General features: G+C 42.8%; 2 protein-coding genes across 2 annotated transcripts in view; both read left to right on the top strand.

Annotated features, from left to right (window-relative positions):
* Positions 1-400, top strand: part of LOC126993751 (netrin receptor DCC-like) — a 32733-nt gene extending 32333 nt beyond the window's left edge. The window contains exon 13 of the mRNA XM_050852921.1: positions 200-400. Within this exon, the coding sequence (XP_050708878.1) occupies positions 200-400 (201 nt within the window). The remainder of the gene's footprint in view (positions 1-199) is intronic.
* On the top strand, positions 317-12488 carry LOC126993753 (netrin receptor DCC-like). The gene is made up of 4 exons (XM_050852923.1): positions 317-498; positions 669-890; positions 1387-1557; positions 12331-12488. Exons 1-4 carry the CDS (start codon positions 484-486, stop codon positions 12451-12453), a joined length of 531 nt encoding a protein of 176 aa, XP_050708880.1. The 5' UTR covers positions 317-483; the 3' UTR covers positions 12454-12488.
* The last annotated feature ends 12485 nt before the right edge of the window (positions 12489-24973 follow it).

Below are 24973 nucleotides of genomic sequence, written 5' to 3'. Positions count from 1 at the left end.
CAAAGGACACAACCTGGGAATATTTATTGCATAAAAAATTCAACACAATACTACTACTGTTAAGATGTATTTAGCAAATACAGAGTTATCCAACTGCCATTCCAGTGATTATAAAGAAATAATAACATTTTAGCGAGTACATATACAACATTTCATCAAAATAAGTAATTCACACATCACTTTCCTCCCTTCACTGCAGAGAACGCGTCCAGAACGTGAGTGCAGCTCCTCCAGCGAGGGACGGGATGAATACAAGACCCAGATCAGCGACCTAAGTCCCGGGAGTAACTACATGGTGCGGGTGGCGGCCCACCTCCGGCGGCCTGGTGGGCGCCTCCATACACGAGGTGCGGGTGTTCACCAAGCCGGACCTGGACCTGCCCTCCGCCTCAGAGTCTGAAAGTTGTCTCCACCTCACCCACCAGTCTGGAGGCCACTTGGTCGCCGCCCGTACTGGCCAAAACGCCCATCACGGGATACACCATGTTCTATACGCAGGTGTGGACGGCCTTATAGAACTGTGTGCTAAATGTGGAGTCTCTGTTGCCTAACAAAAGTCTCCCCATATCCTTGTGTGTCATTAGTGACCTTCCTTTGAGTAGAGGGTGACCATAGCCGTGTGTTTGTACAAGTCCCAGTGTGTATCTTAACCATTGTCTCCCTTGTAGTTTTCTCCTCAGGTTGGGTCAGCAGAAGAACACGTAGTAAAGGTCACTGGTACGTCACATGACCTCCAAGGCCTGGACCAGTTCACTGAGCACAGCGTGTGGCTCACCGCCGTCAACAGTAATGGCGGGGGAGATGCCACCCCGGAGGTCACTGCCAGAACCTTCTCAGACGTGCCCTCAAAGGAGCCTCAGAATGTGAGCGTTGAGGCTGCCAGCTCAAGGGTGAGTTGTGGAAGGCTTCCAAGGCAAAGATACATTGTGAAACTCGTTTTTAAATAGCTTTCTGCTCTGTTCGTTTCCTTCACATCATCTCTACAAGTTGCACATTCATTGTTTCAGTATTTTTAACCCTTGCACATTCATTATATTTGACCCGTCTGCTGAGATTGGCATGGATTTGGCCTTCACTGGTAGCCTGAAAACATTTACTCCCATGTCTTTCCCTGGCTCTGTGGTGGATAGTGGAGTGTATCCAATGTGGCATTGGTGTGCAGGATATCCCCTCCCAAGCTGCAGGACTTTACATTTTTCTCCACTGAATTGTAGCAGCCGGTTTGTGTTCCATTCCTGTAGCTTGGTGAGGTCTTCTGGTAGGAAATCCACAGTCAGGGGGTTAAGTTGAAGCATTCATGGCCTCACACAATGTTCAAACTTTTTAAGATTGTATTTTGATAATTTATCGTATAACTTTTTTCCCTCACACGGCCTTTCCCTTCAGAGCCTCATCATCTGCTGGGAGCCTCCGCTGGCCGAGCACCAGAATGGGATCATCACCAGCTGCAAGATCCACTACAAAGAGCGCGGCGAGTCAGGTTCCTCCAAGACCAAAGCCACAGACGGAAACAGACGACTCTTTGCCCTCAAGAAAAGCACCACATACTCCATAAAGGTTTAACCCATCTGCTGCGATTGGCACAGATTTCACATTCACTGGTAGCCTGATAACATACAGTCCCTGGTCTTTCTCTGCCTCTGTGGTGGATAATGGAGTGTTTCCCATGTGGTATTGGTGTGCTGGATATCTCTTCACTGGTAGCCTGATAACATACAGTCCCTGGTCTTTCTCTGCCTCTATGGTGGATAGTGGAGTGTTTCCCATGTGGTATTGGTGTGCTGGATATCCCCTCCCATGGTGCAGGACTTACCTTTTCTTCATTGAATTGTAGCCACAGATACTTTTTGTTCTCGCTGTTCATTTCCCATTTCCTTCTGGTTCTCCTCCTCCTCCTCCTGTAACCCTCTCTTTCCTGTCCCTACTGATCATGTTCTCTTTTTTCCTCTTGCTGTTCCTGTGTCCCCGCCCTGCCAAATATTCTCCCGCGTCCTGCTTCTCGGCATTTCCTTGAGCAGGTTAGTGCAGAGAGCGTATACAGCTTAGGGTCGGAGAGGCTTTGACGGAGCTCAACCAACGTAATGTACAGACTGAAGCGACACAGCGCCACAAAGAGAGCCCACGAGACCACAGTTACACACTGTACATATATAACATAAACTTGGGCGAGGCTGTGGATTTTGATGCAGCGGATGTACATTTTGATCCAATGACCCTGATAACCTAAAACCGGTGAATGTATAGGAGGCGAAGCTACACACGCACACGCACACACACACACACACACACACACACACGCAATAATACAATACCCGTCAACATTACAAAGAGAAAGTATTCTTCCCATGATAAATACTGATTAAAAAGTCTTGTGTGTGTGTGTGTGTGTGTGTGTGTGTGTGTGTGTGTGTGTGTGTGTGTGTGTGTAATTCACCTCGGCCTGATCACGAGTTGGACTCGGTCCCGCCAGCAGGTACCCTCCCGACGTGAACAAGTGCTCATCATCATCGATCTCTGGGTACTGCCAGGACCTCACACACCACACCCCCCATCCCCCTTGCTCAAGGGAGGACAGTAACCACTCCTTGTCAACAGAAAGAATCCGGCCTGATGGGGGCTCAAACCGCTGCCTGTTTGGCCGTAAAGCCTTGCAGCGCAGCGCTCTACCGATTGAGCTGTGTGTGTGTGTGTGTGTGTGTGTGTGTGTGTGTGTGTGTGTGTGTGTGTGTGTAGCCTCGCCTCCTATACATTCACTCTGGTTTAGATTAGCAGCTGCTGCAGTCTGACTCGACTCGCTCTCCTGATCATTACTGCCGCAGGAAATGACATAACTGTCTTCTCCCACACTCTACCTTCTCTTCCTCGCTTTATTCTTCATTATTACCATTACCAGAAGCTTTATTACTCTGTTCCCCGCATAAGGAGGACGAGGGGACAGACACATGCGTTTGGCTTCCTGATGCAATACATATTATCAAGGGAAGCATGATAGCAAGAGAATATTGAGCTACACACAACTTTTACTACCATTATTATTGGCAAGATTGTCACGTGTAAGGAGGACGGGAGGCAGGGACATGGGTTTGGCTTCCTGACACAACACGCATCATCAGAGGAAGCAAGGCAGCAAGCGAATAATGAGCAGCACACAACTATACGCATACAATTCCAGCACTGCCGCCAGGTAAGATCACGAGACTAACAATGAGGAGCCCAACAACATCGTTACGTCCGCATTGCATCGCTCCACATCTTATCCGCCCCCAGTTACCAGCGCATAGAAGCTCCTGCCCTTCCCCATTACGCGTATATCATTAGCCAAGCGAAAAGAAAGCCACTCCCTCCATCCCTTCAACTCCGGCTACATGTGATTGGGGGATTTTTTGGGAAAAGATGGTGCTGGTTAATGGTATTTCCTTGGCTGGGGATATCCGCCAAGGTAACCTGAAGAGTTTTAGTGAAGGTACCATAAGGTTGAAGGCGGATTTTCTAATGGTAACAACAATAAGACTGACACTCGTTTACTCCTTTTCCTTCTGCCTCACCAACTACTTCTGTGAGAGTCTATCAATTGCCATATGTGTTTCTACCCTCAATCTACATTCTATCTCACGTTAGTTCACCGCAGTATCACCAACGCCATCACCACATATATCAACAAACGCCACAACATACCAACATACCACACACCAACACATTCACTAAACACAAACCAGAAACTTCAAACCATCAACACACGTAATGACAGACTTACTCCCTCATAAATGGACACTCGGCCTCGATTCATTATACAAATACGCTAATTATTCTAAGAAGCCTAAATTATTGGTAACGTTAAACCCGGTGTGTGTGTGTGATATATATATATATATATATATATATATATATATATATATATATATATATATATATATATATATATATATATATATATATATATATATATATATATATATATATATATATATATATCTATATATATATATATATATATATATATATATATATATATATATATATATATATATATATATATATATATATATATATATATATATATATATATATTTATTTTTGGCTTAATAGTTATATACATATTGGTAAATTACAAATGTAGTTTTTATTTTAAGCCAGGGCCATTAAGCCGAGGCTTTCTTAGGACCTGAAGACTCGTAAAGAAAGTACATAACAAGGGACAGGTTTAGGCCACATAAAGCATAATAACTTACATATATTTCAACAATGTATAAATGTATAGGTCAGTCGAAGTGAAAAATGTATACAATACGAACATGTGAAAAAAAAAACTTAGTTGACATCACTCTAGCAGTAAACAAGTGTACATGTGAAATAAAAACTTGAAAATAGCTTGATTATTATTGAAATAATGAAATTTACAGCAATCAGTCGGAGTTTGCAAAAATAATGTGAGAAAAAAAAACGCAATGAACCATTCAAAAACACTATAAAATAAATTCAAAAATCAATGTGACCATAAGTTCTCATAGGTACTAAGAAGCCTTTTTATTAATTTGGTTTGAACAATCTTATATTCTCATCAGTTTTTAAGTGTTGTGGTAAGTCATTCCAGATTTTAGCTCCTCTTGATAGGATGCTCCGTTTTTTTGTTTTTTTACAACAAAGGAGGCAGCTCAAGAGCACACAAAAAAAGAAAACAATAATAAAAAAAAAGCCCGCTACTCGCTGCTCCTAAAAAAGAAACAAAAGAGGTGGCCGAAAGGAAGATCATATACGGGAGGAGAGGTGTCCTGATACCCTCCTCTTGAAAGAGTTCAAGTCGTAGGCAGGAGGAAATACAGATGAAGGAAGATTGTTCCAGAGTTTACCAGCGTGAGGGATGAAAGAGTGAAGATGCTGGTTAACTCTTGCATAAGGGGTTTGGACAGTATAAGGATGAGCATGAGTAGAAAGTCGAGTGCAGCGGGGCCGCGGGAGGGGAAGAGGCATGCAGTTAGCAAGTTCAGAAGAGCAGTCAGCGTGGAAATATCGATAGAAGATAGAAAGAGAGGCAACATTGCGGCGGAATTTAAGAGGTAGAAGACTATCAGTATGAGGAGGAGAGCTGACGAGACGAAGAGCCTTAGCCTCCACTCTGTCCAGAAGAGCTGTGTGGTGGAGCCCCCACATGAGATGAATACTCCATACTATGTGATGTCCTTCACAATGGTATTAATTGGTCTTGAGGTCTCCGGGTAACATTTCCAGGCATTGCTGTTAAGACAGAGTCTATTGAAAGAGAGAGAGAGAGAGAGAGAGAGAGAGAGAGAGAGAGAGAGAGAGAGAGAGATTGTCGCTATGTAGTACGGTTCTTATGGGCCAAACAAAGTCTTTCGCTCCACCATACGTGATGCAAGTGTGGACATGGCCTTATCTTACGTAATTTAAGGCACTGATGTCAGAAATCACCCGTCCAAGCATCCTTCTCCTGTCAGAGAGGCGCTATACGACAACATAAGCGTGGATAGCCTTGGCTTGAGTTTTAAATTTTCCGCAAAAAAAAAAATATTAAGCATTTAATGACCAAATATACTCAGGACTTAATAATTCACAAAGAGTTTTCAAGTCACTTAGTTATTTTACATGCAATCTATTGCTTAACATTCATGATTTCATTAATATATTTTTTCTCTACTTCTACAAATTTGTTTACCGACAACACGATTTGAAGAAGTAAATAACGAAGAAAACGTATTTTAAGGATAGACTCGTATTAAAAACTCGTGTTGAAGCGCTGCGACTGTTTACATAATACATATCTACCTCAATGACGACGCAAAGGCTGTCAGTGAGTTATAGCAGTATTTGCCAATATATGTGTGGATAGCTTAGACTTGAGTTATTCATTTCATGCTTATTATTTACCGGCAGTTTAAGAGAACATCATGTAGCTATCTGGCAACTTACACTAGAGCAAGACCTTTAATTTAACATTAATCAATATATATATATATATATATATATATATATATATATATCTCTATATATATATATATATATATATATATATATATCTATATATATATATATATATATATATATATACAAATATAGGAAACAGTTCAAGGGCACCCAAAAAAAGGAAACAATAATAAAAAATGCCCTCTACTTACCTCTCCTAAATATAATCCAGAGGTTTTTATTTTTTTTATTTTTTATTTTTTTTACATTGCAGCCTATTGCGCCGGTAGGCTTCTTCCCGGTGGATCCTGATGGTCGGTCCAAGGCTTCTTTCCGGTAGGTCCTGATGGTCGGCCCAGCCCGTTTTGGCGCAGGCGAGTGTTTATAGTGGCGCCATCTTGCATTGGCTCATGCTGCCCTCCCAGAGCTCATCTTTGATCCTAGAATCTAGAGTCCGGGTTGATAGGTGGCCTTCTGGACAGCATGTGGGTAGTTTTAAGCCACTCGGCGGCTGAAAATCCCAGCTTGGCACCGGGCGGGGATTGAACTCGCGTCCTCCTGAACACGAGGCCGTTACTTTGACGACTCAGCCGAAAGAGAGGTCAATATCGGAAGGAGAGGTGTCCAGACACCCTTCTCTTGAAAGAGTTCAAGTCGTAGGCAGGATGAAATACAGATGCAGGAAGATTGTTCCAGAGTTTACCAGAGTGAGGGATGAAAGAGTGAAGATGCTGGTTATCTCTTGCATAAAGGGTTTGGATAGTATAGGGATGAGCATGAGTAGAAAGTCGCTTGCAGCGGGGCCGCGGGAGGAGGGGAGGCATGCAGTTAGCAAGTTCAGAAGAGCAGTCAGCGTGGAAATATCGATAGAAGATAGAAAGAGAGGCAGCATGGCGGCGGTAATTAAGAGGTAGAAGACTCTCTGTCTGAGGAGGAGAGCTGATGAGACGAAGAGCCATATATTTAGTAGGAGTAGGTAGGAAGACACCTACCGAACGGGCGTGAGCTACTTCCGGTGAGGATATATGAGAAGCGAGGAGGGTGCTGAAGCCCTACAAAGACCCTTCCCATGTCCTCACTAACCGTTTCCCTTTTGTCTCATTAACACCAGAGAGTAGTTCAGCATGCTCTCTAAAGACAGATCCTCTCTCTTTCTACACCACACTACATTCACAAAACACAAACACCTTTTCCCAAAATTCAAAATTCAAAATGGCTAACGAAAACACTACCTCGGAGTCCCCACCTGGGGGGGGGGGACCATAAATTCCCCCAGGGAGGACTCCCCTTCTGGCTGCCGACTTGAGAGGTGTCCTGATAACTCCTCGAACCTCCTCCTTATCAATTTCTGCAACATTTGCGGCCTCCGTTCTAATTTTCATTCTGTGGAACACCATCTCTCCTCCTCTAAACCTCACCTACTCTTCCTCACCGAGACACAGGTTTCTGAGGCTACTGACAGCAACCTCTACTCTGTTCCCTCCTACTATCTCTATCCTAAATTTCAATCCAAAGCTGGATGTTGCGCCTACGTGCGCAACGACATCACTTGCTCTCGTGCCCACGACCTTGACTCTTCTGAATTTTCCACCATCTGGCTAAGACTTCATTGTCATTCTATTACTAAATACATCTGTGCTGTTTATCTTTCACCTAACTCTACTAACTATGTAAAACTCTTTGACTATTTGAACTCTAAAGTGGAGCACATCTTGACCCACTCTCCCTTCGCTGAAATCTCCATCTTGGGAGATTTCAATGTTCACCACCAGCTTTGGCTTTCATCCTCTTGCACTGACCAGCCTGGTGAACAAGCCTACAACTTTGCTCTCCTCAACGACCTGGAGCAGTTGGTTCAGCACCCTACTCGTATTCCCGACCGTCTTGGAGACAGGCCCAACATTCTAGACCTCTTCCTTACCTCTAATCCTTCTGCTTACTCTGTCAACCTGTTCTCTCCGTTGGGCTCCTCCGATCACAACCTTATTTCTGTATCCTGTCCTATCACTCCTGTACACCCTCTGGACCCTCCAAAGAGGCAATGCTTCTGGCATTTTGCTTCAACTCGGTGGGACGACCTGAGGATGTACTTTTCCGATTTCCGATTTGCTTCCAGGATAGAGACCCCTCTGTGTGTGCTCAGCGCATCACAGAGGTGATTGTCTCTGGAATGGAAGCATACATTCCACGTACTTTCTCTACTCCCCATGCTAAAAAACCTTGGTTTAATCACGCTTGTTCTTGTGCTGTCAAAGATAGAGAGGCAGCTCACAAAATGTACCAAGGCCCTCGAACTCCCTCTAACCATGATCATTACATTTCCGCCCGGAATCGTGCCAAATATATTCTCCGACTTATCAAAAAAACTCCTTTATCCATAGAAAATGTCAACACCTTGTTTTCTATTTCTTCCAGAGAGTTCTGGCACTTAGCCAAAATATCTCCTCCAATTTCACTTCTTCCTCTTTCCCGCCTCATCTTAACCCAGACAGCAGCACTGCCGTCTCATCTATCTCTAAGGCTGAACTCTTCGCTCAAACTTTCTGTAACAACTCCACTCTGAACGATTCTGGGCATGTTTCTCCTACTCACCTCCCCTCTGACTCCTTTATGCCTGTTATTTAGATTATTAGGAATGATGTTTTTTATGCCCTCTCTGGTCTCAACTCTCAGAAGGCTTATTGACATGATGGAGTGCCTCCTATTGTCCTTAAAAACTATGCTTCCGTGCTGACACCCTGCCTGGTCAAACTCTTTCGTCTCTGCCTATCAACAGCTACCTTTCCTTCCTTCTGGAAGTACGGCTTCGTACAGCTTCTGCCTAAGAAGGGTGAACGTTCCAATCGTTCAAACTACCGCCTTATAGCTTTACTTTCCTGTCTATCTAAAGCTTTTGAATCAATCCTTAACCGGAAGATTCAAAAGCACCTTTCCACTTCTAACCTTCTATCTCATCGCCAGTATGGGTTCCGCAAGAGGCGTTCTACTGGCGATCTTCTTGCTCTCTTAACTAATTCTTGGTCATCCTCTTTTAGCCGTTTCGGTGAAACTTTCTCAGTTGCACTAGACATATCGAAAGCCTTCGATAGAGTCTGGCATAAGTCTTTGCTTTCTAAGCTGCCCTCTTTCGGATTCTATCCCTCTCTCTGTTCCTTTATCTCCAGTTTCCTTTCCGACCGTTCTATCTCTGCTGTTGTAGACGGTCACTGTTCTTCCCCTAAACCTATTAACAGTGGTGTTCCACAGGGCTCCGTCCTATCACCCACTCTCTTCCTGTTATTCATCAGTGATCTTCTTTCCATAACAACCTGTCCTATCTACTCATATGCTGATGACTCCACTCTGCATTATTCAACTTCTTTGAACAGAAGACCCTCTCAACAGGAATTACATGACTCCAGGCTAGAGGCTGCAGAACGCTTAACTTTATGTATATATATATATATATATATATATATATATATATATATATATATATATATATATAGATATATATATATATATATATATATATATATATATATATATATATATATATATATATATATATATATATATATATATAGATAGATATATATATATATATATATATATATAAGCAAAATTTCTGATCTACGATGGCAGTGATGTCACTAATATAGGCTGTCTGGTGTAACATCAGATAGTATCCTCTGCTGTAATCAGGATCGATGCCAGACATTGTAGACATCGGGGACTTAAACCCTGTCTGGCAATGGGGAGGGGTCCGGGCGTATGCTCCCCTGGGAAAAAAAATAAAAACATCCCCATAGATTCTTCTTCTTCTTCTTCTGGAGACATAAGGGACTTTGGTATAATGACAAAATTAATTTATGATACGTCCTACACTAGAATCAAGTTACTGTATAATGAATTAAGTAAAAAAAAATATCTTAACACCTTAAAACCTTAAAGAAAGATCTGGGTCTTTTGATGAAAGATCTGGGGCTGAAGCCCTAAAAGCCACCCTCCCCCGCCGCCTATGGTTGTAGTAAATGAGTGGGCCCAAAGAGTTTTATAACTATAAATGTTGTAGTAGTAGATGTCCTACCTTATCCTCATGTTTACTGAATTATGAAACACATATGAAGAGCAAGGAAACCATATAAGTCTATCGTTAAACCAGTTTTCCAATCTAACTTTTTATAAACGAATTGTTAAATTGATCGATTCTTGATCGTCATGAAAATTAACCTATTACCAAGTCTTCACAATAAAAAAAAACTATAACATTACATTGCGTGTGGTAACAAAAATTTAATGTAAGAACTAAATAAACGTTAAAAGTTGACATTTTACTGTAGTCTCTAATCAAGCATTACTTCATCCGTTTTCTGTCATCGCTACCCCATTATACGTCACAGCTATACCTCCCATCCCTCCCTCATACTCCCTCCCCCCGATGCTCGTGTCCTGACATTCCTTATAATGACACTGACCAGCTTCATGTCACACTGGGCGGTTTCGCCGCGCGGCAGCGCCAACTTCAAGGTTGTTTGTGTCCTTGAGGCAGAGGGATTACTTAAGAGTCCACATGTCTGAGAAATTGGGTTCACCCATTTCATGCTTGGAGGAAAACAAGAGAAAAGTTTGAGAAGTTTTATGAGAATAGGGGGTGTTAGTGAGCTACAATGCATTCAAGCTAGAAATCGAGCAAACAGGGTACTGGGTTTTATTTCAAGGAGCGTAATCAATAGAAGCGCTGAAGTCTTCCTCAAACTATATGTAGCATTAGTTAGACCTCATCTTTATTATGCTGTTCAGTTATGGTCACCTTACTATAGAATGGGTATCAAAATGTTAGAATCGATGCAGAGAAGGATGACTATGATGATTCAAGGGCTACGAAACTTGCCATACAAGGAAAGGCTGAAAAAGTTAAACATGCATTCTCTAGAAGGCGAAGGGTGCGTGATCGAGTTTTATAAATGGATGAAGGGCTTTAATAAGGGGGATATTAATAAGGTTATGTTGGTAAGAGAACCAGGTAGGACACGTAGTAATGGGTTTTAACTGGATAGATTCAGATTCAACAAGGACATAGACAAAAATTGGTTTACTAACATTGGTAGATGAGAGGAGCCGGCTAAGCAGTCATGTGGTGAGTGGCAATACAACTGTCGCATTAAAAAAAATAGATTAGATAAATTCTTGGACAGTGATATCAGGTGGGGTTAGATTCACTGGAGCTTAGGTTCAAAGGAGCTGCCTTGTACAGGCCTATCGGCCTCTTGCAGACTCCGACGTTCTTATGTTTCTAATTGCCGAATGACCAAGGTCATTTGATAAATTGCTGCAAGTTCTAAGGCCTCACATCTCCAAACAAAACACACAGTATTGGAGGGCAATATCTGCCGGGGAAAGATTGACAATTACACTAAATGAACTATCAAATCAACATCAAGCATGGTGGTCGACCGGGCGGCAGAACCACCTTGTGTGACCACGTGCATTGAATTGTGTGCTGTGTCCTCATTCGCGGCGGGCAACGGCAGCGCGGCAGGGCGATTCTGCCGCAGCGTGCTGCGGTGTTGGGCGGCTGCCGCGTAATACCGCGCGGCAAAACCGCCCAGTGTGACACCGGCCTTAGTAAGGGATCTATTTTCGCATTATCAACATCATCATCGTCATCATCAAACACGAAGGGTCTAATTAACTCCTTCCTTGTTGTGGACGTCTCGGAGCCTCAGATCTCTCCCTAACTCGCCGGAATGTTGTTATCCCCTCAAATTATACTGAATTTCCAATTCTACACACACACACACACACACACACACACACACAGGGTAGAGCGTCTGACTCACAACCAGAAGGTCCGTGGTTCAATTCCAAGGTCGGGTGAAGATAAGTTGGGTTTATCTTCCTTCACGTGTAGCCCCTGTTCACTTAGCAGTGAGTAGGTACGCGACGTCAGGCAAGGAGTTGTGACCTCGTTGTCGAGGTGTGCTGTGTGTGAGTGGTCTCAGTCCTACCCAAAGATCGGTACTACTAGCTCTGTGCTCTTCCGTAGGGGAACGGCTGTCTGTCTCGGGAGAGACCCGCAGCAGACCAAGAGGTGAATTACACACACACACACACACACACACACACACACACACACACACACACACACAAAGGCAGGTTAATTCACAAGATGCAGAACAAGTATCCTGTGAGTGGGGACATCCATAGCTCGACTGGTTACCGACTTTGTACTTATGTTCGCGAAAGTTAAGTGAATATAATTAAATAAATGGTTTAATTAAAGTATACTAGTCAATACATAGGGTCCATTTACTTTCCTAGCTTCATCATAACCGTCCAAGACTTCGGGGGCCTGTACCTTTACCCCAAATGACAAGTTTCCATATATTTTCTGGTATTGCAACTTTCATACGATTTCACACTTTTCAGAGGTGCCAAAGGAAGGCTCGTCCAGCCACGCCCTGCAGCCAGCCATCCCTCATTCCCTCCTGCTCGTTCTCCTCAAGTAAAGATTATTTGCCCCGAGGAACAACCTCCTGGATCTTCTACTGAATACATATAGTCTAATAAGGGAGCGTTCAGGGGTAGCTTACTTTACCTTGCCCCTGGTCGGTAAAGAATTATAACCTTTTAGCATCGTGTTATCACTCTGTTTCAGTAAAATAATAGGAATAAAATGATGCAAATAAAGTAATAAGGAAGTAATGGGAGTAATATAATGGCAATAAAGTGTCAATAAAATACTAGCAGTATTATGATGAGAATAAAATAATGGCAAGATAAAGTGCCAGTAAAATATTGGCAATAAAAACAATGACAATAATATGAAGGGAACAAGACAATGCCCATAATATAAAGACAAATATTGTGTCAATGAAAATGGCAATAAAAATATTAGCAATAAAAACATTTATGTTCACAGCTCTCAGAAGGCTGATGGACCTGATGGAGTGCCTCCTATTGTCCTTAAAAACTGTGCTTCCGTGCTGTCACCCTGCCTGGTCAAACTCTTTCGTCTCTGCCTGTCAACATCTACCTTTCCTTCCTGCTGGGAGTACGCCTTCATTCAGCCTGTGGCTAAGAAGGGTAACCGCTCTAATCCCTCAAACTACCGCCCTATAGCTTTACTTTCCTGTCTATCTAAAGTTTTTGAATCAATCCTTAACCGGAAGATTCAAAAGCCAGTTTCCACTTTTAACCTTCTATCTAATCGCCAGTTTTGGTTCCGCAAGGTCAGTTCTACTGGCGATCTTCTTGCTCTCTTAACTGATTCTTGGTCATCCTCTCTTAGCCGTTTCGGTGAAACTTTCTCAGTTGCACTAGACATATCGAAAGCCTTCGATAGAGTCTGGCACAAGTCTTTGCTTTCTAAACTGCCCTCTATCGGATTCTATCCCTCTCTCTGTTCCTTTATCTCCAGTTTCCTTTCCGGCCGTTCTATCTCAGCTGTGGTAGACGGTCACTGTTCTTCTCTTAAACCTATTAACAGTGGTGTTCCACAGAGCTCTGTCTTATCACCCACTCTCTTCCTGTTACTCATCAATGATCTTCTTTCCATAGCAAACTGTCCTATCCATTCATACGCTGATGACTCCACTCTGCATTATTCAACTTCTTTCAACAGAAGACCCTCTCAACAGGAATTACATGACTCAAGGCTGGAGGCTGCACAACGCTTAACCTCAGACTTTAATATCATTTCCGAGTGGGGTAAAAGGAACCTTGTGTCCTTCAATGCCTTAAAAAAACAATTTCTCCCCCTATCAACTCGACACAATCTTCAAAACACCTATCTCCTATTCTTCGACAACACTCAGATGTCACCTTCTTCAACACTAAACATCCTCGGTCTATCCTTAACTCAAAATTTTAACTGAGAACTTCACATCTCGTCTCTCACTAAATCAGCTTCCTCGATGTTGGGCGTTCGGTATCGTCTCCGTATGGAGTATGCATCTCACGTGTGGGGTGGGCTCCACTCACACAGCTCTTCTGGACAGAGTGGAGTCTAAGGCTCTTCGTCTCATCAGCTCTCCTCCTCCTACTGATAGTCTTCAACCTCTTAAATTCCGTCGCCCCCTTCCCGCGGCCCCGCGGCACATGACTTTCTACTCAAGCTCACCCCTATACGTACTGTCCAAATCCCTTATGCACGAGTTAACCAGCATCCTAGCCTTCTTAACTGACTCTTGGTCATCCTCTCTTAGCCGTTTCGGTGAAACTTTTGCTATTGCGCTGGACATATCAAAAGCTTTTGATAGGGTCTGGCACAAATCTTTGCTTTCTAAACTACCCTCCTACGGGTTCTATCCTTCTCTCTGTACCTTTATCTCCAGTTTCCTTTCTGACCGTTCTATTTCTGCCGTGGTAGACGGTCACTGTTCTTCCCCTAAATCTATTAACAGTGGTGTCCCACAGGGTTCTGTCCTATCTCCCACTCTTTTTCTGTTGTTCATTGATGATGATCTTTCCAAAACGAACTGTCCTATCCATTCCTACGCCGATGATTCCACTCTGCATTATTCAACTTCTTTTAATAGAAGACCCACCCTTCAGGAACTTAACGACTCAAGGCTGGAGGCTGCAGAACGCTTAGCCTCAGACCTTACTATTATTTCCGATTGGGGCAAGAAGAACCTGGTGTCCTTCAACGCCTCAAAAACACAGTTTCTCCACCTATCCACTCGACACAATCTTCCAAACAACTATCCCCTATTCTTTGACAACACCCAGCTATCACCTTCCTCAACACTAAACATCCTCGGTCTATCCTTAACTCAAAATCTCAACTGGAAACTTCATATCTCATCTCTTACTAAATCAGCTTCCTCGAGGCTGGGCGTTCTGTACCGTCTCCGCCAGTCCGCCTTCGTATGGAGTATGCATCTCATGTGTGGGGGGGCTCCACTCACACAGCTCTTCTGGACAGAGTGGAGGCAAAGGCTCTTCGTCTCATCAGCTCTCCTCCTCATACTGATAGTCTTCTACCTCTTAAATTCCGCCGCAATGTTGCCTCTCTTTCTATCTTCTATCGATATTTCCACGCTGACTGCTCTTCTGAACTTGCTAACTGCATGCCTCCCCGCCTCCCGCGGCCCCGCTGCACTCGACTTTCTACTCATGCTCATCCCTATACTGTCCAAACCCCTTATGCAAGAGTTAACCAGCATCTTCACTCTTTCATCCCTCACGCTGGTAAACTCTGGAACAATCTTCCTTCATCTGTATTTCCTCTTGCCTACGACTTGAACTCTTTCAAGAGGAGGGTATCAGGACACCTCTCCTCCCGAAACTGACCTATCTTTCGGCCACCTCTTTGGATTCTTTTTAGGAGCAGCGAGTAGCGGGCTTTTTTTTTATTAATGTTTACTTTTTTGTGCCCTTGAGCTGTCTCCTTTGCTGTAAAAAAAAAAAAAAAAAATCTTCACTCTCTCATCCCTCACGCTTGTAAACTCTGGAACAATCTTCATTTACCTGTATCTCTATTTCAAGAGGAGGGTATCAGGACATAAATTGACCAATCTTTCGGCCATTCCTCTTGACTCTTGTAGGAGCAGTGATTGGCGGGCTTTTTTTCATCCTTTTTTTCCCTTTTTTTCCCCAGAACAGCTTCCTCTGCTGTTAAAAAAAAAAACTCTTCTTCCGAAATTTATCTTTCTTTCGGCCACTCCACTGAGCTTTTATAGGAGCAGCGAATAGCGGGCTTTTTTACATTATTGTAGCTGTAAAAAAATATAAAAAAAGGATGACAAGCAGACGCTATTTAAACATTAATTTTGTTTCTATGTACTAAACTCTCCGCCTTTGTTTATCTATTCTCTTCCTAACACTATATATAACCAACAGTCGCTATTTACACGCTAATTTTGTCTCTGTACCTATGAACGTTGCATACAACAGGCACCTTGATATATCACTTACACTTCCCACACACAAACAGTTACAGTCAGTCAGTAACACACTGTCTTCCCAGCCCACCCACTTCTATACGTTACTTAGTAAAATAGCCACCTGAAATATCACTCACACTCTCAATGTAATGGCCCGAAATGTACTACAATTGTAATGGTATTTTCCCCCATGTAATATATATATATATATATATATATATATATATATATATATATATATATATATATATATATATATATATATATATATATATATATATATATATATATATATATATATATATATATATATATATATATATATATATATATATATATATATATATATATATATATATATATATATATATATATATATATATATATATATATATATATATATATATATATATATATATATATATATATATATATATATATATATATATATATATATATATATATATATATATATATATATATATACTGTAAAGGGAGCTATGGGACGGGGCAATGTGGGGCATTAGGGGGTAATGCGGACCAAATAGTCCTATATGTTGGTAAGACAGGCTAGAATGCCTTATAAGTGTTCAATTGGATCCTTAAACATTAATGTCAATTGTGGAAAAGAATATAGGTAATGTGACATGCATTAAAATTTATTTACTTTTTTCCAATTCTGATGTTTTAAGGGAGTTATTTTTAAAGTAAACTGCTAAGGTTAATGACATCCTTTAGTTTATTTCTATAATATCCAGCTTTGAACTACATACCAATGTGAGTCCAGTTTATGTACTTGCAGCAGTGTGACACGGTGAGTGCTTAAATAGGAAATTTATTATTTTTTTTTATCAACTGGGGCTATGTGGAACACCCGCTGGGGCAAAGTGGAACACCCTCTGGGGGTAATGTGGAACGGCCATCTACACAATGCAAATGAACCTCCTTCAAATTTTACAGCGATAGGCACCAAACAAACAGATCCCAGTCTGCAGCCGAGCGTTGTGGGTTACCAGTAGTCACAGAGCTACACTGTTGCCATTCCAGCGAAACAACTCTCTCTCTCTCTCTCTCTCTCTCTCATTAGAGAGAGAGAGAGAGAGAGAGAGAGAGAGAGAGAGAGAGAGAGAGAGAGAGAGAGAGAGAGAGAGAGAGAGAGAGAGAGAGAGAGAGAGAGAGAGAGAGAGAGAGAGAAAAGCAAACTTATCCATAACGAGACGAGAAAAGACACTGTAGACTCTTCCGAACGAGTGAAGTGGACAGATGGAAGAAGATGGAAGAGGAGTAAAACATGGAAACATGAAAACATGGACTAGCAGGCAGCAGAAAGCCTGTTGGCTCATCACTAGGCTGCCTGCGTTCAGTGATTTAATCAATCCGTTTGCCATAGGAGTGGCTTGCAGGGAAGGATTAGAGCACTTGTGTATCTACTCTTGGGAACGTTCAGGTCACTCCCGATGCAGCAAAGTGGCGATCAATGCGTTTCTTGAAGGAGTTGATGGTCTCTGCGCTAACCACTTCTGCAGGAAGGCTGTTCCAGTGGCGAACAACTCTATTCGAGAAATAACTCCTGCCGATGTCGGTATTGCATCGCTTTGCTTGAATTATTTTTCCGTTGTTTCTTGTTCTCAGGTTGGTTTGTAGCGTGAAGAGTTTGGAGTGATCAACGTTGCTGAGCTTGTTCAGGTACTTAAAGACTTGTATCATGTCTCCCCGCAGGCGTCTCTTTTCCAACGTGAAGAGGCTGAGTCGCTCGAGTCGCTCTTCATAGGGCTTCGTCCTCAGTGATGGTATCGTCTTCGTGGCGCGGCGCTGTACTCTCTCAAGTAATTCAATGTCTTTCCTGTAATTAGGAGACCAGAATTGCACGGCGTATTCCAGGTGGGGCCTTACCAGCGAATTATACAAGGATAACATAACTCCCGGCGTCTTGTATTAGAAGTTCCTCGCTATGAACCCAAGCATTGTATTGGCTTTCTTACAGGCGGACTTGCAGTGTTTTGTTTGTTTCAAGTCACTGCTGATGGTGACCCCGAGGTCTCTTTCCTCTTGCACAACATGTAGTGGTTCGCCACCCATGTGGTATGTGTGGTTGCTGTTTCTGGATCGGTGTCAAGGATGTAAGTCCGCCTCAAGCAAAGAAAAATGTGGCCTAGAAATCAGTGGTATGGGTAGACCGAGCTTGGTTCTCGCCTCAAGCAGACCTGCTACTCACTCAGCCGAGGATGGCTGTTGTGATCTTAATCGTGAGTAGAAATTCGAGAATCTAAGGGAAACCGACTGTATTGTCCTGGAGATTACAATGTAGGAGATGTGAAGTAGGATTGTGAGTGGGACAGGATTGTGATTATTTGTTTGCGATGTAAAGCAAAGGTAAGACCACTGGGTGTGGTATAATTTGGTGCTTTCATGACTTATAGTAGATTATACTATAGGAATGTGTTTTTAGGATTTTGTGAAGAGAGTACATAATGATTGTGATGTAAGCAGAGAGATACAAACCACTGCTTGTGGAACGACGAGTGTTATTATTATTGGCAACAACTGAGCACATATTGTAGTATTATGTTTAAGACATGTCGTTTGTCATATGTTGTATCCATTGCTGAGTATGCCAGTGTTATGATCGTCTGAGCATAGAATATTGCGTAAGGCAATTACTTTCATTTAATTTTAAATAAATGTATATTTTCTTTTTCCCTCGTTTATCCCCGAACTCTAATCTCCAATAACAACTTAAGCCGGATCACGCTACCAGGGATACGAGACGGTGAGATCATTTATGGAGTAATTAATGAGTGATAAAAGAGTTGATTTAATACAAGAAAAGAAGGGTCCAAAAACTTGTTCTTTCCCCAAACTCGTTGTAAGTTGGTAAATGTTTCATGAGTTTGCCGCCATTTGTCGAGCCGAAAAACGAACCTCCGCGTCTCCAGTTTGTAAATTTGCTTCGCCCCGCTGGTAACTGTTGCTCTCCTGGTTTTCATGGTTTGTATTCCTTTATGAGCTCATGTAAAGACAGTGCACACACACACACAAAAAAAAAAAAAAAAAAAAATCGCGCTCGCGGTCTTCAATTTTTACGGCCAAAGTCTAGAGGAGTCTTGCTGTCAGCTTAATGTCTCAAGTTGCACCCAAACCATTATGAGCTGATCCGAACACACACACACACACACACACACACACACACACACACACACACACCACCACCACCACCACCACCTCCATCCCCCAAACATCTTTGACCCCTCCAAACACCACCCACCCACCCAAACACCAAACATCCCCCCACACCCCTCAACCCCCCCCCCATCCCCACCCCCACACAAGCCATTCTCCACTTTTCACAGGCCGTTCCCAGACACGCTCAGGCACCGCGGCGGCTCGCCAGGCCCTGCGGGCGAGCTGAGTGGCCCTCGCCGTGATGTAGGTCCCAGGGAGGCGGCGTTGGGCGGGGTAATGGCGGGCCCCGAGCGTCTAATGGGTGCACACGCTCCTTACGACCTTGATTTGCCTGCTGACGGAATAGTAACGACCGACGCGAGTGAGGTCTGCATTGAGTTATCTTGACCCTCACCCTCACCGCGCGCCGTAAGAGGGCGAGGCTTGGCAGGGCTGGCGTGTCGGTCTTCCCTTTTGGCGCGGCCTGAGCGTGTTGCCCTCAAGCCTGTGCCGCGGAGGGGGTGGCGAGGACGAAGACGAAGACGAGGAGGCAGAAGAGGACGTGTGGGCTTCCGGTCTTGCTCTCGGTATGGCTGCAGTGTGTCGGCTTTAAAAGGGTGACGCGAGGTGAAGAGGGCGAGGACCGGAGGTGAAGAAGGACGTGAGGCCTTTGTTCTCGCTCTCGACTTGGTTAACGTGTGTCGCCCTTAAGAGTTGTGACGCGAGGAGGAGGTGAAGAGTCCGAGGCCGAGCGAGGCTCTTAAATCTCGCCCTCGCTGTGGCCTCATACCGTGACGTTGTTCTCCCCCACACTCCAAGGCGAACAAATAGCACTAAAAATATGAATAAAGAAGGAAAGAGCAAGATGACAAACACAAATGATGCATGAGTTTAATCAAAAGAAGGGACGATGCACTAATTATATTTCGCCTAATACTCCGGGGCGAAAAGGGCGTAATAAAAATGTGATAAGAACGAAGTGAAACAGAACAATACGAATAAAGAATAACGCAGTTTGATTAGAAAAGGGACGATGCATTGATGATATTTCGCCTCACACTCCCAGGCGAGTATGAAATGGTAGGAATGTGATAAGAAAGAAGACATATAATTTAAGACGACATAAAAGAATGGCACACTATATTTCAAGAGATGAAGATGGTGATGGCATTGATGATTTTTCTCCTTTAACTCCCAGGCACTTATGAATCAGTAGGAATGTGATAAGAGCGAAGCCATGTGATGCAAGATGACAAAAAAAGATTCCCAATATACTCCCAGGCGCTTATGAATCAGCAGTAATGTGAGGACAACAAAGTCAGGTAAAACAAGATATCGAAAAAAGTAATAGTTCGAGTTAATTGAAGAGATAATGATGTAGTGATGATAGAACTCATGATATTCCGCCTCAGACCTCAAGGCGAACGAAAGGAAGGCAAGGCAAGGCAAGGCAAGGCAAGGCAAGGCAAGGCTAGGCAAGGGAAGGGAAGGGAAGGGAAAGGAAGGGAAGGGAAGGGAAGGGAAGGGAAGGAAATGGAGGGCAAGGAAGGAAAGGGGAAGGAAGGGATGGGAAGGGAAGAGAAAGGAAGGGAAGTAAATGGAGGGAAAGGAAAGGAAAGGAAGAGATGGGAAGGGAAGAATATGAAGGAAACGGAAAGGAAATGAAGGGAAGGGAAAGGAAGAGAGGGGGAGGTGAAGGGAAAGGGCAGGGAATGGCTCATCGGGTATAACAAGACACCAGTTGCAATCATGTATAATTACGCTGCCTTGATTATGATCCCATACTTGATTACGGCCAAACAAAATCTAGGGTTACATTTTCAGGAAGAGGCATCATTAATTAAGGTCACCTGGTCTTTGATTCATCTGTCATTCGTCCCCTCGCTTGCTTTCTGTCCTGTAATTCCTTGCCTGTCTGATTTGTTTTCTGTCTCGTAATTCCTTACTTATTTACGACTTATTTCTAATATGTGACAAATTTAGTGTTCTGTTTCATTACAAGGTCCATCTTCACGTTGCAGTTAATTCAACTTATTGAATCACCTACCTGTGTGATCATCCTTACCTGTTGTGTTACACTAACGCACGAAGGAGAAAGAAACACTACAGGAAGGAACGTAAGAGCAGTACAGCAATTATAAAAGCAGTTTGTCAGTGACATTTTCTTACATTATATTTTTAACATTTTTAGACGAACCGAAGTAATGTACTTAACGCCACGCTTCAGTAAGTACTCATCTAATTACTTCACCTGTTCTTTGATGACCAGTGTGTTATTTAATGGTTTGTTAGCTTAAATGAGACACATGCACTTTAACATTTCCGTAAACAATAATTGTGCAACTAAGTTCACTCATTTAATTAATTACCTGCATATAAATGTTGCCGGACTATTCTGCTTAATGAGGCCATGATTTATTTGCATCTAATATATCCCTGCTAATTTATTCCTACTTTTACCCGACAAAACTTTGGTTAATACTATTTAAGCAGAACATAGCTTGATTATCGGCCCTTACAGGTAATTATAATAAAAGGTCAGTTAAAGAGGAGGAAAAAGGGGAAAGAAAACAGGTAATAGGAAAAGTTTTTAGTCCTTACACGTAACTATGACACCAGGCCAGGTAAATGAGATGTGAAGACAGGTAAGGCAATGAAAACACAACGAAAAGGGCAGGTAATAAGACAGGCGAAGGAGACAGGTAGGGCAGCGAGGTAGGGTAAGTAATCAGGCAGGTGAGGCAGAAAAGACGGGAAGGAATACATAGGAATACATAGGAAGAACAGACACCAGAAGACCTATCGGTTTTTGGCGAGGGTGTCTGTTTACTACAGGTAAGGCAGTTAGAAACGGGCAGGTAATGAGACAGTAGCCCACCGCTGGAAAGGCACACTCCCCACTCCGTTGACAATGAAATGGACACATAAGACTGCCCAGTGTATATGTATATTGTTTTTTTGTATAAACATTTATGCCCTTAGAATAGGCAGCACACGGCATTGCATCTTTGGGCGTGTAAACATACCTGTATGTTTATATAAAAAAAGGTGAATTAGATAGGTAGGGAAGAGAAAGGGGCAGACCATGAGGCAGGAAAGGAGACAAGAAAGGGAGTTCAAAAAGAGCAGGTAAATGAGTCAGGTGAATGACAAGTAAGTAAATGAGACACGTCGGGCAGGTAAGAAAAGGCAGGTAAATGAGTCAGGTGAATCACAACAGGCAGGTAACGCCTCGGTCAGCGGCGCCGCGGCTACCACGCCTCAACACTAACTGGCCGCCTAACGTCCCCGCGACAGGCGCCGCCCAGTGACTCCTTGCCGAGCTGTCCCGCCAGTCTGGACGAGGCTGGGCGGCGAGGAGTTTTAAAATTCTTTGCTGACAGTAAGAAAAAAAAAGTTGAAGGACTGCGCGCTTAACTCTGCATAACTCTATGCTCTCCTTTGCGTCTTTTTTGTGCCTTTTGTATTTTATTAATTTATATTTGTTTTTATTAATCTGTGTTTTTATGCATTTTCTGTATATCTGTATTTTCTTCGATGACAGTAAAAAAAGTTGAAGGACTAAGCGCTCAACTTTGCACACATATTTTCTCTCCACTCTTCTCGTATCTTCTGTTTCTTTTTCATCTTTGTTTATTTATTTACTTTTTAGTTTTTTTCTCTATCTCTGCATTTTCTTTGGTGACTAAAAAGACCGGCGCTCAAGTCTGCATGGCTGCCTCTTTCCTTTACTTCTTTTCGTGCTTTCTGAACCTTACTTAGTTTTCGTCTTGGGCTCGTCATGCGTATAACTGATTTTAGGACAAACAAGGTAACAAGAGTGGCGACTCCACAGATTTGTATGTCAATATTTTTTGTTTAATTTCTTTACCCTTGATCTGTCTCCTCTACTGTAACACAAAAATACCGAGTCGTGTTCTCTTGGCGCACCTATGGTTATATTACCACCTTATCAACTAATATCAATTACTCCACCAGTTTTTAGGTACATTCTACAGTACAGCTCCACCTACTCTTATCATTTACTCTTATCTATCAATCTACTCGTATCTACTAACCATTATCATCTACTCCTCTTCCTCTTAGTCAAATTCTGCATTAGTACATGTTCTGTCGCCGCGCCCGCCATTGCCTTCCCACCTCACTTATCATTCATCACATATTCTTGCAGCCTTTCCACATCTTATCATATCATATATCACATTTCAGGCTCTCCCTCGCCGGCCACTTGAAATCGTGTCGCGTCCGTCACGGCGCAGTACAGCCACAATAATATTCCAGCGGCCGTGCCAGTAACACTCCCAGGTAGAGGCGACACCTGGAGGCACGTGTACAGGTGTGTGTGTGTGTGTGTGTGTGTGTGTGTGTGTGTGTGTGTGTGTGTGTGTGTGTGTGTGTGTGTGTGTGTGTGTGTGTGTGTGTGTGTGTGTGTGTGTGTGTGTGTGTGTGTGTGTGCCGACAAGGGGCTGCACGCGAAAGAGTTTGCACGGCACGCGGCACGCGGAAAGATGAAAACACTCACATAGAAATTACTGTAGAGTGATGTTGGTGTGTAAATAAAACGGTTATGAAGAAAAAAAAAGGAGGGGAGAAAACAAAGTAAACACATAAAAAGTTAGAGGAAGATGCTGCCACGTCGATATATAGAAAATAAAGCGAAAAGAACTTCATAAAAACGTTTCAGACTGATGCTGGAACATGAAAAAGGTAAAGGAGGAAATTAATAAAATAAAGATGAATATGACCAAAGACAAAAATTAAGTGAAAGATGCTGGCATGATGATGTAAAGAAAAATGACTCCTGACACTGAAAAAAGTAAATAAAAAGAATGACGCTGGGCACAAAGATAAGAAAAAAAACATCAAGGAGGCGAACACAAAGCAAGGAGGAAGTGGAGTGAAGAAAAAAAACATGGAAAGAATCGAAAGGTTCCAGAAGGTGAAAGAAAAAAAATAAACACCAAAAAGCTAAAATCAAATATGAGGAAGGAGAAGAAAGAAACAAATATAAAACAAACACAAAGAATGATCCTAAACTAAATTAAACACAAAAAAATGTAAAGAAAGGCAAGCAACATATAAATCACATGAAAAATGTGAGCGAAATGCTATGTCCCAAAAAATGCAACAAAGGAAAAGGAAAATAACAACAACAACTTTGTGAAAGCTAAAGCACACGCGAGGAAATAAAATAGAATGAAAAATTAACTGAGGAGTGAAAGCCTTACACACACACACACACACACACACACACACACACACACACACACACACACACACACACATCACACACATCACACACATTTAATCAGGTATCCATACACAGTTGGAGTAGGTAGGAAGACACCTACCGAACGGGCACAAGCCACTCCCGGTGAGGTATATATGGGAAGTGAGGAGGGTGCTGAAGCCCTCCAAAGACCCTTCCCATTACCTTACTAACCGTTTCCCTATTGTCTCATCTACACCAGAGAGTAGTTCAGCATGCTCTCTAAAGACAGATCCTCTTCTGTCCACACCACACTACATTCACACAACACACACACTTTTTTCCAAAACTCAAAATTCAAAATGGCGTTCAATAATCATGCCTCGGAGTCCCCGCCTGGGGGGGGACCATAAATTCCCCCAGGGAGGACTCCCCTTCTGGCTCCCAACCTGAGAGGTGTCTTGATAACTCTTCGAGCCTTTTTCATATAAATTGCTGCAACATTCGCGGTCTTCGTTCTAATTTTCATTCTGTGGAACACCATCTCTCCTCCTCTAAACCTCACCTTCTCTTCCTCACCGAAACACAGGTTTCTGAAGCTACTGACAGCAATCTCTACTCTGCTCCCTCCTACTATCTCTATCCTAAATTTCAATCCAAAGCTGGATGTTGCGCCTACGTGCGCAACGACATCACTTGCTCTCGTGCCCACGACCTTGACTCTTCAGAATTTTCCACCATCTGGCTAAGACTTCATTGTCATTCTACTACTAAATACACCTGTGCTGTTTATCTCTCACCTAACTCTACT

The sequence above is a fragment of the Eriocheir sinensis genome, unplaced genomic scaffold (assembly GCF_024679095.1).
Source record: "Eriocheir sinensis breed Jianghai 21 unplaced genomic scaffold, ASM2467909v1 Scaffold668, whole genome shotgun sequence".
Taxonomy (NCBI): domain Eukaryota; kingdom Metazoa; phylum Arthropoda; class Malacostraca; order Decapoda; family Varunidae; genus Eriocheir; species Eriocheir sinensis.
Note: the sequence above shows the minus strand (reverse complement) of the source record. Positions and strands in the feature narration are given on the sequence as shown.

Bases quoted from the DNA above. Each gene is read 5' to 3' on its own strand.
- LOC126993753 (XM_050852923.1), top strand. The intron at 891-1,386 runs GTGAGTTGTGGA...CTTTCCCTTCAG, and splicing joins TTGAGGCTGCCAGCTCAAGG to AGCCTCATCATCTGCTGGGA. The intron at 1,558-12,330 runs GTTTAACCCATC...CACACTTTTCAG, and splicing joins GCACCACATACTCCATAAAG to AGGTGCCAAAGGAAGGCTCG.